Raw genomic sequence first — 17,720 nt, 5'->3', positions numbered from 1 at the left:
TACTTATATATAAACTGTAGAAGCCTTAAGTTCTACTCCACGTGACCCTGATGGCTGGAATGACCAAGTGATGCAGAAAATGTGCTACGAGAAGCACAGCATTTTTCAATTTAATTCATGAAGACACATACTACAACAGAGTTGACTTTGTCTGTGTTTTTTAAGGAAATCTGAAGAATTGAAACGGGAGCAGAAGACAGCCACAAAAAAAAGAAAGCAGGTGTGGTATGCGTTTTCTGAAGTCTTCAAATCCACAACAGGTATCTTTTGAATATACATACATCAGTCAAGCAGCTGTATTACTAGACTGACGAGTAAATAGTTGAGGTATATGAAAACTCCTGTACTTCACATACTACAAGCTTTTATGATTACATCTTCACCTTGGGAATCTACTCAATTTAGATGGCAGCCATAAAACTGGCTGCCAAAATCCCTTCAGCCCATTACACAATTGTCTATAACTTTAAAGATTGGTTGAGATTTACAAGTTAAACCACAACACATCGCTACAAAAGTGTTAGTTTGAGAATCTGAAGATCCAGCATCTTCCTACAGTCTCATCATGGTCATAATCATAAAATCTTAAACATTATTCTCCTACTTCTCCCCAGCATCCCAGTCGCACAGACAAAGTTCCGTCCAGGAACTTGATTGCCTTTCTTTCCCCAGAAAACTGTACCACATCCATCCCCATTCATTCATTCCTCTAAATCTACACACCTTTCCCACCCCAGACACCTTTAATTTAGTGGGCTTTCAAATCTACAAGCTTTTCATTTATATCCTACCTTATCTATCCATGGTCTTTTTTCTCTTTGCTTAAGAATCCATTTTGGGGTTGGAACAAAAGCCTTTTAATCTGTTGCCCCAACATTATCAGCTGTTTTTGCTTACAGAACTTTTCACATCAAGGGCTACCTTTTATATGTAAAGCACATTTAACACTGATGTTTTCAGATATATAAAAAAAAGAGCAATTTAACAGACAGGTGGAAATAAAAATCCTTTTAAATACAACAACTTTTAGAAAGCTCCCTTCACATGAATTTGCAGTTTATTTACTAGTCTTTTGACAATGGTTTGCAACAGTTCTAGCTACTTTGTTCTGCGTAGATTTCAATAGTCAAACTTGCGTTCTGCTTAATTTTTGGTATAGTCCGTAAACATTGCAGTGTGTGTGTGTGGGGGTGTGCTATCTATTACACATCTCATGTCAAAGGAAGTATGAAATCATCATACAATTTCTAAAAGTAATAATTATGCTGAATATGTATTTCAAGACAGTAATAGATTTGAATGAAGGGCAGGCATGCCTCTACTTACCAGATCATTTGCTTGATCTATTGTAAATACACTGCAATTTATTCTGTTTCCAATATCAATATGTGCATCAGCAAATAGTGAAATGAGTTGTTTACATTCATTCTGCATTCGTGTAAAAGGAACAGCAATTTCATCGTAATAGAGGTGTTCAGAAAGGACCCCAAGTAAGCGAGGTTGCACACAAATGGCCACAGCTCTACACTCCTGTAACAGAAAAGACACATAATTTGCATTTTTGAGTAATCAAGATTTCTTTTGTTCAGATTTGAGTAATAAACAGCAGAACCTAGCTACGGAAATCCAGGTTCCAGAGGGACCATTAACACTTTTATCTATCCATATTAAAAGTATTACGGATTATGAACAGAACTCTCAGTATGTCACTAGAACTGGAGTGATCGCGAACATAGGAAAGACAGTCATGTTAAAAGGAAGCATTGACCTCATAATGTGCATTTTGGATAGACTAATTTGTAGAAGAAATGTGAACACATTTACTGTTCACAGTTCTAACAGTTGGCATTTAGCTACTAGAGTGGCATAATTTATTCCTGCATTGTCTAGCTATCAAGATTTTAACATTTAGCTGTACAAATACCATTTTAGCTTATAGACTGAAATTTTATTTCAAGCTGAAGTAGCAGATGATGAGCTATGGATTAAGTTTGTGAAGTCAAATTTATTTTTGCTGCAGAAACATCCTACCTTTTGCAAGGCTGCCCACTCGCAGATTACTAATGCAACACTAATCCTCTGCAAGGCAGATTTAGAATTCAAGTGGAAGAGCAGTAGCTGAGCTAATGATTCAGCTGGCTTTATTTCTTGAGTAACGGTATTTACACCTGGGTCGCAAATACAACAGCAGAGTGCTCCCAGCAACCTGACAAAAGGAGAAATAGCAGTTGCTTCAATGTTATAATTAATCATCAATTAATGATTCAAAATGAAGATACCAAAAAGTCTATGTAATTAGATTATAGCAAAAACATTGTGCAACAAAAAAAGATAAATCGCTTTTAAATATTTTTTCAGATTTCCAGTAAACTGACTTTGCTGCCATCATCCGAGCTCGCATGACAACATAATCCCTGGTTGCTGGATCTTCTGAAATGCTGTCTGCCCCAGCAATATATTCCTGAATCACCTCCTTATTCTGGGTTTGACCTTGACGCAGTTTAGTACCTGCCTTTTCCTGCGGAATAAAGTTGGGAAAGGTTTAACGTAAATAAAGCAATAGAAAAGATGAATTCATATTCCATAACATTTCCAATACTAATCATACCCTGCAAAAATTGGACTAACCCAGAACATTTAACCAGAACAGAACATAACCCATAACAGACTTCTGAAAGTAGTTAATTATTATAAATCCCTTCTCCATTAATACTTTGGTTTGGTCCCATTAAACAAAAGATACTGTCCCTTCACTTGAAAATTAATACTAATCCTTAACACGTAACTTAACAACTTCAGTCCACACAAAGCAAAAAGGAAGTCTCTTCCAGTATCTTCTTCAGAAATAAAGTAATGCTTTAGACTTAATCCTGTGAACAGTTGTTGAAGAAATCACTGTAGATACAGAACCAAGTAAATACTTGTAAAATACAAGATCCCCATTTAGCATACTACATGACCAAACTCTGAATTCTCATGGACGACTTGAGAACTATTTTGCTCTACAGAACCGGGGTCTACAACATCAGTTACATTTGCAGTTGTGGGAAGGCAACACTACTTCCCTCTTAACACTTTCAGAAAACGTCTCTACTACTGTGCCTGGTAATCACTTTCCTGTTTTCCCCATAACACTTAATGAGGTCACGTTTTACTTACTTTTGATCTGGTTTTTACTTCTAGCAACATATTTAAGTCAATTGGCAAATGAGATGGCTGCATCATTAAGCAGAGCCAGGCTCCCATCCACGGACAAGCAGCTGCAACCACATACTGTACAGATGCCTTATTTAACAGTTCCAGCCATACCTGGGAAAAGAAACATAGTGCAGATCATGACAATTTTGTGTTTTTTGTAAGATCACATACATGTTGATAAAAATGATGGAACCGTTCTGCTCCCTTTCAGTCTCTATTCCATTTCTGTTCAGACTCTATTCTGCTCACTCTGTATTCTACTGCCTTTCAGTCTGCATCACATAGATGGACTACAAATAATTAACAAGAACAGATTATGCTTTATTGGCACAAAAGAACATAGGATACAAAGAGGTAGATACACTATCAGTATATATCTAGGTCATAAGTCATACAGATACCTTGTGAATAAGATCCAGAATTTCTTGGTTGCTTTCCAAGATACAGAATTGAAATATGTGTCTCAACATGTCTTGCAAAATTGGAGTCAGCCATGTTGAAGAGCTCTGAAACAGGAATATCATGATCAAGAAGATTCCAATATGCACTATAATAAAATCCTAGTATCTCCAATTCTTACCTGGTCTTGAGTAGAGAGAAGTGTGAACAATGTTTCCAGTGCTGCTTTTCGTACGGAAGATATAGTATGATGCAAGAATGGCCACACACGTGGGACCAACACTGTGAGTGACTGCTGAATGCTAATACATGAAATAGAGATGAAGATGCAGTGAAAAGGGGAAAAAAATAAAAGTATTGTCACATATGTTGGGTAATTTTAAGTGAAGGATCAAATGACTACAACTTAAACATTTTAAATAGTTTGAGTCAGCATCATTATTTTTCATAGAGTGTTTTTCTTACTGGTATAAAGCACTAGCTGATTTAAGCATGTGTTTTTATGGGGAAGTTTCCTAGATTATACTTAGACCTTTGTTCAAATATTTAGGAAAAAAATATTTTTAGTTTTAGATTTATTATTAGGCATGAGTTAAGACCCAAGCTTGTTTTTATTTTTTTTTTGTGTGAACTTGTACATTAACTGATACACATAGTATGTTTTGAATTACAGATGGGGTTAGCAACAGAACTTTACTCTTAATTTTGTATTTGTGCAAAAAACAATTTCAGCAGTGACAATCATTCAGGATGTGAAAGGCGAGATGTCTAGAGTGCAAATACTGCAGGTTTAATGTATATATTATAAAAAATGTTAACATACTAACATGCAATTCCTTTAGTTTGACAATCCTGAACAGCAGCATTGTCTTCAAACTTCAAGGGTTTTACTGTTCCAAAAAGCTAACAATAACTGCTCTTTGCAATTAAGAATTTATCTTCCAGAAAAAAAGTTAATATTAAGAAATAAGGAAGGAAGGCACTTGCCTCTGAAAAAGGGGCAAAAAAGAATTCATACATAATGACAAGCAGTTAATATCTTCCCCTGCTTTCTTCAGTGAACATTCCAGTAACTTAGTTTACCTACTGCTTTATCGACCTTTCATCAGTCATCAACTGTACTGCTGATGTGAATTTTCAAGTTTGTAGCTTTCTTTAGAACTGTTCTAATAGTAATGTTCTACAGGCATGCGCATGTGTTTTCATGTAAATAGTTTGCTCACTTATTTGGAGTTTGTCAACAGAAGCAGACAAATGTTTGTGGACAAGGCCACCATGTGAGTGTGGCTAATATGCTTTACAGAAATACCCAATACAACCAGAGGAGGGAGGGGAAAAAAGTCACATATAAACAATATCTATTACTTTTTAATTATTTTGGTGCCTATTACTAATGGAATTAAACTAGAAGCACTGTCCTAACCTTCCCTTTGAGGAAAAGACAGAGTAAAATTAAACTACGGATTTAAATTGAGCATCTCCTATGTAATTTAAAGCAATTTTGATTATCCCAATCTGAAAATAATGTGATAGTCATACTGTATACATTACTGGAGTAATACTAATTAAAAAGTTACCTGCACTTGCGGACCTGAGGATATGTCAGAAGGGAAGAAAGAAGGATCATGATACTGTTTGTGGAAGCTGTCAAGTCATCCAACTCCAGGAGTGCATCCCACAAAGTGTTAAGAATAAAAGGGACCTAGACAAGTATGCAGAAAAAGTTTACAAAAAGAGAAGAAAAATATCCAAGTGCTAATTATGTTATTTTCTTTGCTCAGACCAAAAGCAACAATTTTTGATCAAAAAATCAATGGAAAACAGCTCAGTCACCTTCTGAGACTGAAGGTGGACCAGGCTTTCCACTACTGGTACTAAAGATGCTGCAGCAACGGCTCGGACGTCATCATCCAGATCTTGGAGACCTTCAATTATTGCAGGTAGCACTTTAGGCAATAACGTGTCGATCATGTCCTGCCAAAACGATCAAAATAATCTTTAAACTTAAAATCACATAATGCACTAAACAAATAAAATGTACTTTACGTGTGTGAATAAACCTCTTTGTTATATAACCAGAAAGCACAGGTCCAAGAATACAATCTAAATATTTGAAGGTACCATTCATGAAATAAAACTTAGGTTATAAATTTGAATGAACTTTAACTTTGTTCAGTTTTTGTGTAAGCAAAACCCAGTGTTTGCAGAATAATATGATGAATAAACTAAACTTCTTGTAGCACAGGGCTCTGTTAACCTCGCATATGAAAGCATGATCAAAACCAGACAGGTGCAGCCTCTATTTATAATCTGTTTTGTGCAAGTAACTGTTAATAAGGTTGTAACAATACAACTGTGTTGATATAAACCTGCAAATTTCTGCAGCGTGGATGATAAAGATGCAGTCACACATCTTAATCCACATGAGAATCCAGTGCAAACAAGTAGTTTTATCATATCAACGCATTGTTCAGGCACATCCTCATCTCTGAACAGAGCTTTCTGTTCCAAAGCTCTCTACAATTTGTCATGAAGGTTATTACCTGACGGACCGCTAGAGCGTATTTTATTCCTAAGAGACCACCATGTCTCACTTCCCACTGCTCCTGTGTAAGCAGCTTCAGGAGAACATCGACAGTTTTATGAACTCCAGTTTCATTCATATGTTTCAATACTACTCCCAAAGTCTGAGCACAAGTCTCACGTACTGGTGCTACCACCTAGGATAAAATAAATGAGGAAACGGGTATTTCAATATGAAATTTGACTTAAAAATAAATCAATGAGTAGAATCAGGTGAGCAAAACTACTATATGAGGTGAAATTTGTATATCTATTACTCTGTAGTAAGCATCTCATAGCAGTTAAAGCAGGCACATGCAGTATCAGTCTACAAAGCACAGCTGATCTGCTGCAGTATAATCTGCCAAAGTCTGCTGATCTACCTGTTCATTCAGACAACTTACTTCATCTGAAACAAAGTCTCCAAATCTGTCTAATGCAAACACACAAAGAAGTCTAATAACCAAGTCTTCCAGCCACTCCTGATGCTGCTGGATCATCTGTAAAAAGAGGAAAAAACAAACACTGACTATTTTTTCGTAGAGGATATCTGACATGCTTGCATTCACTACATTTATATCAAAAAGGAATCCCAGCATATGTTTAAATTGACTGAATACAGTCATCTTGCACAGATAATCAAGGCAGAATAGTCAGCACTAATTCAGCTCTGCCCTGACTTATCACAAACATCACAATGGTACACATAGTACTTTTAATCAAAAGGCTGGAAAGCACCATGTAAGGCAGACAGATGATTTTATCCCCATGCAACACACAAAGGTAAGGTCACTTAGATAATCTGTACAAAGTAATGTCAATGCGTCCCAGGCAAATCAATTAATGCGTTTGAAGAATGTTTACAAATAAACATGAACTATGAAGCAGGACTTCTCCGATGTGGGAGACCAAGCGAAAAGAACTTGTATTTCAGTCAAGTCTCCTCCAGATTAAAGTAATTAGCCCGAGCTTGTCTTGAGGCTCTGGCATCTGTTAATTAGAGGCCCTATAGCTTTGTAACTCCAAACCCCAGAGCAGAAGCCCTATAAAAGGAACTACTCTGACATCATCTTTCTCCATCTCCATTGTTTGCCTACTAGATCAGCATTTCCCTTGAAAACTATAATTTTAATAAAATTATCACCATATTATGGATTGTATCGCAGAATTCATATATAAGGTCGAAGAATTATAACTTGCATGTAACATGCACAGCAGCCTTTGAAGCTAGCCTGGAGTACACGGTCCCTTTCCATAAATAGATAAGAAACTGATCAGAGTATCTTATCATTGCAGTATGTGTTATTATTACTCCGCAATCTCCATGGAACAAACGCAATCCACATGGAAGCAAGGAAAGATAACAGCTTCTACCTGCTTTCCCCATACACAAAGCATGCTAAAGTAGTTTGATCTGCATATGAAAAATACATCTCCTCATTCTTCAACACTCTCTAAACTATAAGCTTTCCCTGCTGCTTTTGTATGAATATTCTGTATGAATCTGAATGAGATTCATTATTAGCAAACAAGTTATTACTGTCAAGAAATTTAAAAAGGTGTTTTCCTTCTAAATACATAGAAACTGCTTAAATACTTCCACTCATAATAAAGTAACCAGACTGATATGCAGCTTACTATTTAAGTGAATAAAATCAGATGGCCTAAGACACTTCATTGAACCTAGTTACATAATCAACTTAAATAGTGAATTTTGTTTCAGCACATCTCTAACATGACCCGTAACTAATACTTTTCTAGTATGGAAGTTAGTATTTAATAAATTTACACACAGCCCACATATTAATGGTTGGTTATGCAGTAGAATGTTTTCTACAGGCTTTTTAAAAGGAATTTAGCATTTCATCAGTGGATGTAGCGATTTGATCCATATTATTTTGATCAGACAGATCTCATGGTTTATATTCCCACAATATCACCCACCTCCTGCAAAGATTAAGTATTTTAAGAAGTCAGTTTGCTAAATCTAATTTTCCAGTCATGTTGATTTCTTAACTCACCTCTTCTAAAGAGCTGTCTCCCATTTTACCACCACTTTTACCGTGAGCTTTAAGTATCTCTCTCAGTCCAGTACCTGCACCATGTCGAACCTAGAAAAGTGAAATAAAACGTGAATTATTTTAAAATACTTAGGAACAGAAGATAAAAAAAAATCCACTGTTTAACTGAAAACACCGTATAATTGACATTAACACCTTTTTTTTCCCCAACATCTTTTTTTCTTAATAGAGACACGTGCAATGCTGTAAAATTAGTGGTATTCCACAGAGTTGTGGACAAGGTAGTATCTTATTAGATAAAATGATGTACTTACAAAAACCAAGTTTTTGGACAAGTTAGTATTTATTAAATATTTGTCAGTTTATGGACAGAATCAATTAAGAATTGCTTCCACTTTCTAACAGAGAAATGTTATCATATCTGCAGTAACGTAGCCAGTAAAGGCAGTTTTCATTTAGATTTACTTCCCTATGTTACAAAACACTAGTTTTTGGAGAAAGATTAACAAATATCAATGAAGTCACCTTATATGAATCTCAGGAATTACCTAATAGGCTCTGGCAGTTAGTTTCTAAATCATTGCAATTTTTGACTTTGTGAGAAGGAAGAGGCACAAGGACTGCTCGCAAATTAACCATTTATAGTAAGTTCATAAGCTAAAGGAAAGCAGCATTTTTAGTCAACTTTGTATTTATTAAACAAAATTTAGACCCCCAGTGAGTATCCTGGGGTCCACAAAATGAGTGTCTGAGAATTACTCTTCTGCATAGTTTACAAACCTACCATGATTGGCTAAACATTACAAAAAGAAGTGAACAAATGACACAAGAAAGAAAATTATAGCCACATATATGTTCCCACCAAGCAGTTGAATGCACTAGGAAGAATTTTGGAAGTTACACAAAAGCAGTACAAAGATATGCTACAACAATACCTGTTTCTCATATTTTTGATCCCTAACTGGATACAACAGACTAATCAAGAAAAGCCAGCACACTAAACCTCTGTGTATGCAACATTTTAACTGGGTTTTCATTGAGAGGCCTTTACATAGGTTTGCGTAGAACTTATTCTGTATTTTTTCTTTAACAAAGGGTATTTGATATACATGCCTGTTGCTAGTAGAAAACTATTGCATTTCGTTTCATGATAGTAACAACTAGAGATGAGTGGTTGGTAGGTTCTCTAAGTATCAGAGTATTTTATGTGAAATGCAAACTGAAATATGCACAGCTTGTAGCTGCTGGTAAAATTTATAAGCAAGACAATAAAGATCAGCCAGAGAGCATAGTCTTAAAATTTCAGCTGTTAATCAACTTTTCAACTTATTTCGACTGTTGATCACTTGTTCATACAGTCCAGGATTGCTTATGAACTAGTTTTCACAAACCGAAAGTAACACTTTGCTAGTTAACTTCTCAAGCTTCTCAAAATATGGAACAGCAGCAAGAAAGACAAATGTATAAAGGAAATACCAGTAGTAGGATTCATCTCATGTGACTTCACCTGCCTATAAGCTAGGCACTAAAATAGTCACCTAGGCTGCCTATAGACACTGCAAGAAGATGCCAGAGGGTCATTTATAAACATCTATTTTGAGGTAGTCTAACCTGTTTTTCCATCAAGAACATATCATAAGAATGATTTTGTATTGATCTACTTCCTTAATTCAGATGTGCGTGCCCTATATCAAATATAATAAGAAGGCTATAAGAATGTCTGAATTTCAGAAGACAAGCAGACTTTGACTTCAACTGCCTGCTTTCAAATAGGATGAGGTTTATTAGTTTAGATGCAGTGATGTGCCACATGAACGTAATTACCCTTCTTCTGGGCCCAAAATAATCATACAGGCTGTGTATGACTTATCTCTGTGTTTCCAAGTTTGAGGTCAGTATAGGCAGAGCCAACTTGATATCACTGAACCTGTGATACAGATAATGCCTAAGCACGTTAGTTACTGCTAATATTTAATCTTTCAAAAGATTAACTTTCTTATGACAAAATTGAGGTTAGTTCACAACAGTTATTCCCATCTTCTGTTCAAGGAAGAAAGTCTGCTGTCAGCCACTTCATATTTTTGCTTAGAATTCATAGAAAAGTTTGTGGAAAATAGTGGAGATTGAATAAAAGCATGAGCAGAACAGTTCTGAATCTTGAAAACAAGTTCACAAGGCAACCAAATACATAGTTTTTGTAGTTGGTATTAGATAGCTTTTTTAAAAAAACTTAAACATTCCTTTTTTTATAAATGAAGGGAACAAACAACAATTTTGTACTCTACTCACTGTTAAAGTGATTTTTTCTCCCTTTTCTAACTGAACATTAGACAAACATGCATGCCACTGTTGTGAGCAACAATTGCACAGTATTCCACAAATTCTTGATAAATCCAAGCCTGTTTTAACTTTTTTTGCTCAAATTTCAGTATTTCCAAAATTCTCATGTTATTTCCCCTTTAAATAAGTCTTAGAAAGAAACAGTTAATTTCTCTAAACCAGATTGCTCTCGACTTTGTCATCTATATTTACTATGTACATAATTTTTGATACCTAAAACAAAATCCTCAAGTCCTAAGCATACGATTTCTGTACTTCTGTTTAAATCTACTTTTTCCTCAAACTTAGACTTCAGATACTGTATGTGTCTTACCTCCCAGGAAGGGTTAAAGAGATCGTTGCACACCTCTTCACAAAAACTTTCGAGAGGCCATTCATTTGCCTAAATTCATAAAAAGTAAGTATGAGACTAACAAAGAAAGGGATCAGGCGAACATTTCTTACGCTGTATGCTATGTAGATACACAAAGGTAACAAACACCTCCAAAGCTTAACCAAATAAAATAACTTCTTCCACTCTTCAGAAACTTTGCTGATTGGCACTGGATATTTTAAAAGTTTTGTGAAGTTTGGCTGGTAGCAGTGTAACCTCTTCCCTAGGGTAATTAAGTTTGAAGTTCTGGAATCCAGTCTCCTTTTTGAACCACACTATGGCAGAAGATTAAAGGCTCATATCCTCTCTAGCAACTCTCTAAATTTATGAACTTTGCCTTTAAAAAGTGTAGTAGACAAATCCCATTTTGAAATTACACTAGATAATCTAATTAGGTCAATAATCAAGTAGTAAGCACCATCCTCACTCCTAATAAGCACCTCATAAGACATATTCCACGTTTCTGAGATCCAGGAGTATATCCACTACCTCCAAACTTCTTATAAGGAAGTTGACGAGGCTTTGGAAAAGAAATTATGATACTAACATGAGGAAATTCATGCCATCATAAAGATAAAGCATTTAAAAGGCGAACAACCAGCAGGTACTCAGTCTGCAGTTGTCATTAATCTTTCATAAATGCAAAACAGTGCTGTGAAAATGCAAATAAGAATTTAGTTACTAAGCTGTGTTTGGAAAACCTTACTTCAAACTTAATCAAGATAAAGTCTCTATAAAATAAACTTTTATGCACTATTTGTATTCAGGTATAGCATTTCCAACAATTTTTCAGCTGATTGAAGCAAATGCAAATTTCTTCTAAGACTAAGGAATTGTTTAAGTCTTAAACTACTCAAGATATAACTCACAAGCATTTAGATCAAAATATTTATGACTGTGTGATCTTGTTATCTAAGGGTTTAGCACAGTTTTACAGTTCAATATCCAGGTCTGACACCTGTAATCCACCTACTCAGGTTCACTTGGATAGACTATTACGAAGATTAAACATGTTTTCCTGTCAATGCTGTACACAGTTCAAAGTCCATTAGCTTCACTACATACAGTTGGCAATGACATTGTTTACTCCTTTTCAGAATACTAAAATCAGTAAAGAATTTGGGAGCATAAGGAAGTTTTATTTAATGTTACTCTACTAAACAACGGAATGATCATTTTTGCTAACAGCAGAACAGCACATCATACCTCTTCTGGAGCATTTTCTACCAGTGTTTTTGAGTCTGTGGCAGGTTGGTTAATGACAACATTTGCAACTTTTCTTCTCTTTTCTTCTGGTTCCCCATCAGTGCTGTCATTGCTGAGAAGGAACAAATACAAGTTTATGAACAGAAAGTATGCTTTAGGGGAAACAATTACTTCTACAACTGAAGTCTCAGATACAATAAAGTGTGGCAAGAATGCAAAATAAAGAAGTTTATCACCTGAAACACGCACAATAGGTACAGTTGCGGGTAACAAAATTCAGTGTGGAGGCAAATTGACAATCTTTTCAGCCATTTCCAAGAAATACAGCAATTCTTAAATAAAACTAAGGAAAAATATTGTTTACTGCTTATTATAAATACAGAAGGTCCAATAATGTGTCACTAAACTACCGCGATGAAAAACATACCATTCATGGGAAAGTTATGTCTAAGATTTTTCATTATCATCATCTTCATAATTCTCCCATTTTTATGAATTATTCTCAAGACATATTTACTATTAGGGACAAAACATAAGTTTTTAACTACACCATTGCATTATTCCAAGACTCCTCTACAGCCAGGTTCTTAATAGAGTCAACGGAGAATGAGTACAACAGTTGTGTTCTACCATCAACACAATTACCACATAAAATATTAAGAGGCTGTCCTGGTTTCAGTTAGAACAGAGTTAATTTTCTTCCCAGTAGCTGGTAGAATGCTATGTTTTGGCTTAGGATGAGAAGAGTGCTGATAACACCCCAATGTTTTAATTGTTGCAGAGCAGTGCTTATACTGAGCCAAGGACATCTCAGCTTCTTGCTCTGTCCTGCCAACGGGCAGGCTGGGGGTGCAGCAAGAGCTGGGAGGGGACAGACCCAGGACAGGTGACCCAAACTAGCCAAAGGGGTATTCCATACCATCTGACGTCATGCTAAACAATATATAGGGGTGGCTAGCTGGGGGAGGGGGACCGGACTGCTCAGGGTTAGGCTGGGCATCAGTCAGCGGGTGGTGAGCAATTGCATTGTGCATCACTTGTTTGTGCACATTATTATTAGTACTATTATTATTATTATTATTGTTGTTGTTATTATTTTCCTGTCTTATTAAACTGTCTTTATCTCAACTCACGGGCTTCGCTTTTCATTTCTCTCCCCCGTCCCAGAGAGGGAGGGGGGAGGGTGAGCGAACGGCTGTGTGGTGTTTAGCTGCCAGCCGGGTTAAACCACGACAGAGGCAAAGACTGTAGGAAGTTTGTCAACAGATAAATCAAATTACAATTCAAGCTTGGCTGAAAAAAGAGCAAAACAGTTCAATATTATACCTCTTCTCATTAGCTTCCACTGCATCTCTGGATCTTTGCTTTGCAAACAGCTTAGCCATTCTTTTGGCTTTATTCTTTTGTCTACTGCTCATACCAGCTCGAAATTCTGAGTCAATTAACTCAGCAGCCTGAAGAGTCTGAAAGAGAAGTCATTCATTGTCAGCAATTCTTATAACAAAGGTCCTGAAAAAACCCCAAACCCACATTGTGTTCAACCTCCCCAGCTCTCCATTATTCGAAACTCAGAGCAGCAGTTTCACATCAAATAGTACTAATGTGGAACTATGATGCTTAAGAGTTCAGGAAGCCAAAGCATACCATGTTAGATGTTGATTATCATAATTAAAAATATAGAAGTTATAACTGCATAAGCTGAAATAAAGTAAACCCACTGTATTATTCCTTGCAGTCAAACAGCCCGAGGTTTTACCTACAGGTTGTTTGTTTACTAGTGAAACTGAAGAAGGAGAATAGTCCAGATCTTCATCATTGAACAAATCTTCTGTATTCATCCCAATTGCAGCACCCATATCTAAGCCAAGCTTCTTCTGTAACAGTTTCCTCTGCCGCGCTATCCGCTCTTTAGGATCAATTTCACCTTTAAAAAGTTTTTTAAAAAGGCAGATGTGTCAGATTTCCATACAGATCTATTAGTGAAGTCTTGCACAATGAAATAATACCAGAAGTCACAGAATGAAATTCTATTTAGATAATACATAAATAAAATATTTCAAACCCAATCATAGATCCTAGGAAGACCTTTTTGTTGTGGAAAATACAGAATTACCTTAAAGTATATTTTTAAAACAGAAAGTAGCTGCCATGAAATTAATTAAATTACACTTGGTCTACAGAAGAAAAAAAAAAAATCAAGTTTTACTTTTTTTTTTTTTTAAAGGAAAGTGCACTTTGAAAGGAGAGAACTAGCATTTAAATTAATCCAGCAACTGATTCAAGAACTAGTGCTTTGTTAAACACAACTTGCATCCATGTGGGTTCTGATAAGGTTTAAGGTTGATTTTTTAATTATTATTATTTTTTATTTTAACTTTTTGTTCTCCAAACATTTGTCTTCTGTTGGGAAACAGAGATCTATGAAATAAGAACCACCAATAAAATCCCTCAAATAACATTCAATCCAATTTTCTGCATTAAGTTAAGCTGAATCAGAACCTGTTTTCTAAAGAAACATTCTTCCTTGCCACACGCGCAGGACTAAAGTGTCTCCTCTCCTTCTGCCCAAACTACCAATTGCAAGGCAGACTGATGTGTAAGGATGATTTTCCTAGAGTGCTGTATTCTGTTAATAAACTAATCCTCAAGCTTCATGTGCCAAGTGAGGCTCATTTAGAAAGTTAAAAGAAACTACCTCAAGAATGTTCTGTAAACAGATACTTGAATTACTTAACACCTAGAATTTGTGGGGTATTCACATTTATATTAAAAATAACAGATGAATTCAGTGCCTGTCTAAAATAAACCTGCCAAGTAAGTTTGCTACACGCAAACCAAAACTTGTTTCTGAACAGGTAGGGTTTCATTAGAAGAAATGAAATTTGTAGAAGACCTTATTAACCTAGCATAAAAGATGACAAACAACAAAATACTAGTGAAGCTTAAAAAACAAAACAAAACAAAACAAAAAAAAAAACAACAGAATATGCCGTAAGCATCAGAAGCCATGGGTTCTGTTCCTCCCTGATCTTCTCTGTACACTGCACAGGGAATAAGTGAATCAGGGCTATGCAGCCAGAGTGGATTCTTATCTATAGCACCATTTCCTTTGGTGGAGGAACTGAAAGATGGACTGGAAGCAGAGCAGAGAAGTACATACATACATATATATATATATATATATACACATATATATATGTATGTATCTTATAGATAAAAATAATTCTATGTCACTTTACAGATGTAAACCAACTCAGCTAAAAAGTTGCAGAAAGATATCAAGCAAGTCACTTGAAACAAAAGGTATCATCACACGGGTGCTATATGAATATTCTACATTGCTTACAGGAGACCAAAATTACGAGTACACTGATTAAAAAGCAGCAACAAGATCTCTAAGAGAAATGGTAAGTTAACTGATACCAGGTAACTCTGGCTTAATGTCCCATGCTCATTGCAGAAAAAGATTATTCTGCCCCTTTTCCACTAGAAGACCATAAACACTGATGTCTGTATAGCATTCGAATGCCCCAACAATATACTCTATAGGAAGGCCTGCATTATGCTATGAATGCAGACAGTGGCCACTGGATGGAAGAAAACAAAGCAGTAACTATTTCCTTCTGTACAACAATTGAGCAGACCTCCTCTAAGGACTTGGAAATTAATAGCTCTGAAGTATCTTAACATGCACTGAAGGTTTTAAATATTTAACCTTCTGACCTCGACAGTTTTATTCCAGTATTTTTCATGCACTCTCTATATTTGAAACCTTGGTGCTTTTCAATAAGACACATCCTACTAGCTATATTGGGAACACTGTTATAATAAAGATCCAAGTGGTCATAGTTCCTGCATGTCAAAAAAAGGAAAAAGATTCTCCAGAAACTCTACAGAAGCCTTTAACACCAGTTTTCCTGTCCCACTCCTTCAGGTATCCACTCTCCTCCCAACATGCACAATAATTCCAAAGAAAGAAAATACAAACAACCCCCCCCCCCAAAAAACACCCTCTAATTCAAGAAAGGTAATACAAACCCGTCACGTTGGAACAATATTTTCTTCCTTTTATTTCCCTAGCATCCTGAGAAACCATGGATGACTAGACTTTTAATAGAGACACCACATACTTCTCCAAACCAGTAAGTTCTCTAGTTTACAAGTAAAATATAAAGATATACCTGATTTATCATCCTGGACTTCAAATTCTGCACCAGCAGATCCAAGAAGAGATGCACCATGTTTTAACAATCGACCTATATCAAACCTATCAAAGCGCAACCGATCTGTTGAAGGTGAATCTTCCATAGGACTTTCTGATCCTGGATCTAAACAAACATTGAAAATAATATTAAGGAAAACATGATGAAAATGTTCAAAGTTTTGGCAGAAGTAGGATAAGAGTTATGTAGAGGAAGAAATATTTTCACTCCCCCAAAGAATCACCAGGCACACAATATTTTGACTCGTAAAATGTAAAGATTCCATTTCATAAAGAAAAAAACTTTTAATATTTTTCCCTTGATAAATTTAGCTTTTAAAAACTTGGGACACCGATGCACTGCTGGGTCTTCTCTGCACACAGATGACCACCTTGCAGTTTGAGCTGCACATTGTTCACAAATAGTTCAAACGTTAAGTATCATGCCAACACTGCACCACGTCTGACCAACAGCCAGGCACCCTGGATACAGGAGCCGGGGAGGAGTCCAGCTGCAGGTACAGTACAGTTCCACACTGATACAGAAGGGAGCTGTTCCTCACAAGGTGTCTTACTTCTTGGTTGTGAATTCACTTCCAAAGTATTCCCTCCCCTCTTGAAGATTAGTGTCTTGTGGCTCCTAGTCACGCACAGCTTAGTGTCCAAAAAAACTGCCCATGCCTACATAACCCAGTATGCTCACATCCTGAATTACATCTAGCACTATAAATACCATTGTTACCTACAAGAAATACAGCATTTAGTTTACTGGTTCACCCCACACTTATTTATGAAAGTTTGTTCATTTACAGTAGAATGAGTCCAACTGTATACAGATCACTGTACAAAATAAGCAACGCCTACATTTCTTCAGACCTGAAGAAGTTAACGTTTCATTATACGTATACACGGTAGAGTCTATAAATAAAACTACTGAGTACACAGATAAATATGGTTTGCTGGGAAAGACTCAGCATAACTCCTGAAAAAAGCCCTCTCATCAACATCAGTAAAGAGCTTCGTCAAGTGGATAGAGGGAATCTACTGGACATAACAGCCATACAAAGCTTTTGGCAAGGTTTCATACTAAAAATCGAAGGAAGCAATTTACTACAGAGTTGGGGAAAACATCCTTATGCAGATTGAAAGCTGATTAAAGCTGGTTAAAAACAGATAAAAGCCATGAGTTCCTTCAGAGATTAATGTTGGAACAAGTTCTATTTGTCTTTAGCAACGGAAGGGAGATTTCACTGCGCACTCTTCTCTCAGCATGTATGTGACACTAAGCTCTTTCTTTCCAGTAACCCAGTGTTACCCTAGCACCAAGAAATCCAGGAAGGACTCTCAGAGCAGTGATGGGCAACAAGATGGCAGTTAGAGTACAACATTAAGAACCTAAGCCATGATTAAACAACACTGA

At 36.2% G+C, this 17,720-nt stretch overlaps 1 protein-coding gene across 2 annotated transcripts in view; it reads right to left on the bottom strand.

Annotated features, from left to right (window-relative positions):
* BTAF1 (B-TFIID TATA-box binding protein associated factor 1) overlaps positions 1-17,720 on the bottom strand; it is a 47,777-nt gene that overhangs the window by 17,746 nt on the left and 12,311 nt on the right. The window contains exons 4-19 of one of the 2 annotated variants that reach the window (XM_082764494.1): positions 16,281-16,427; positions 13,818-14,023; positions 13,426-13,562; positions 12,100-12,211; positions 10,834-10,902; positions 8,181-8,270; positions 6,564-6,659; positions 6,141-6,317; positions 5,431-5,571; positions 5,175-5,299; positions 3,779-3,899; positions 3,600-3,704; positions 3,160-3,309; positions 2,376-2,518; positions 2,032-2,206; positions 1,327-1,530 (exon numbers count right to left, since the gene is read on the bottom strand). In XM_082764494.1, coding sequence (XP_082620620.1) covers positions 1,327-1,530; positions 2,032-2,206; positions 2,376-2,518; positions 3,160-3,309; positions 3,600-3,704; positions 3,779-3,899; positions 5,175-5,299; positions 5,431-5,571; positions 6,141-6,317; positions 6,564-6,659; positions 8,181-8,270; positions 10,834-10,902; positions 12,100-12,211; positions 13,426-13,562; positions 13,818-14,023; positions 16,281-16,427 — 2,198 coding nt within the window. The remainder of the gene's footprint in view (positions 1-1,326; positions 1,531-2,031; positions 2,207-2,375; positions 2,519-3,159; positions 3,310-3,599; positions 3,705-3,778; positions 3,900-5,174; positions 5,300-5,430; positions 5,572-6,140; positions 6,318-6,563; positions 6,660-8,180; positions 8,271-10,833; positions 10,903-12,099; positions 12,212-13,425; positions 13,563-13,817; positions 14,024-16,280; positions 16,428-17,720) is intronic. The other variant, XM_082764495.1, reaches the window with a different exon arrangement.

This window comes from Aythya marila, assembly GCF_965140915.1.
Source record: "Aythya marila genome assembly, chromosome: 7".
Classification (NCBI taxonomy): domain Eukaryota; kingdom Metazoa; phylum Chordata; class Aves; order Anseriformes; family Anatidae; genus Aythya; species Aythya marila.
The sequence above is the reverse complement of the archived record's forward strand: the minus strand, read 5'-3'. Positions and strand labels throughout refer to the sequence as shown.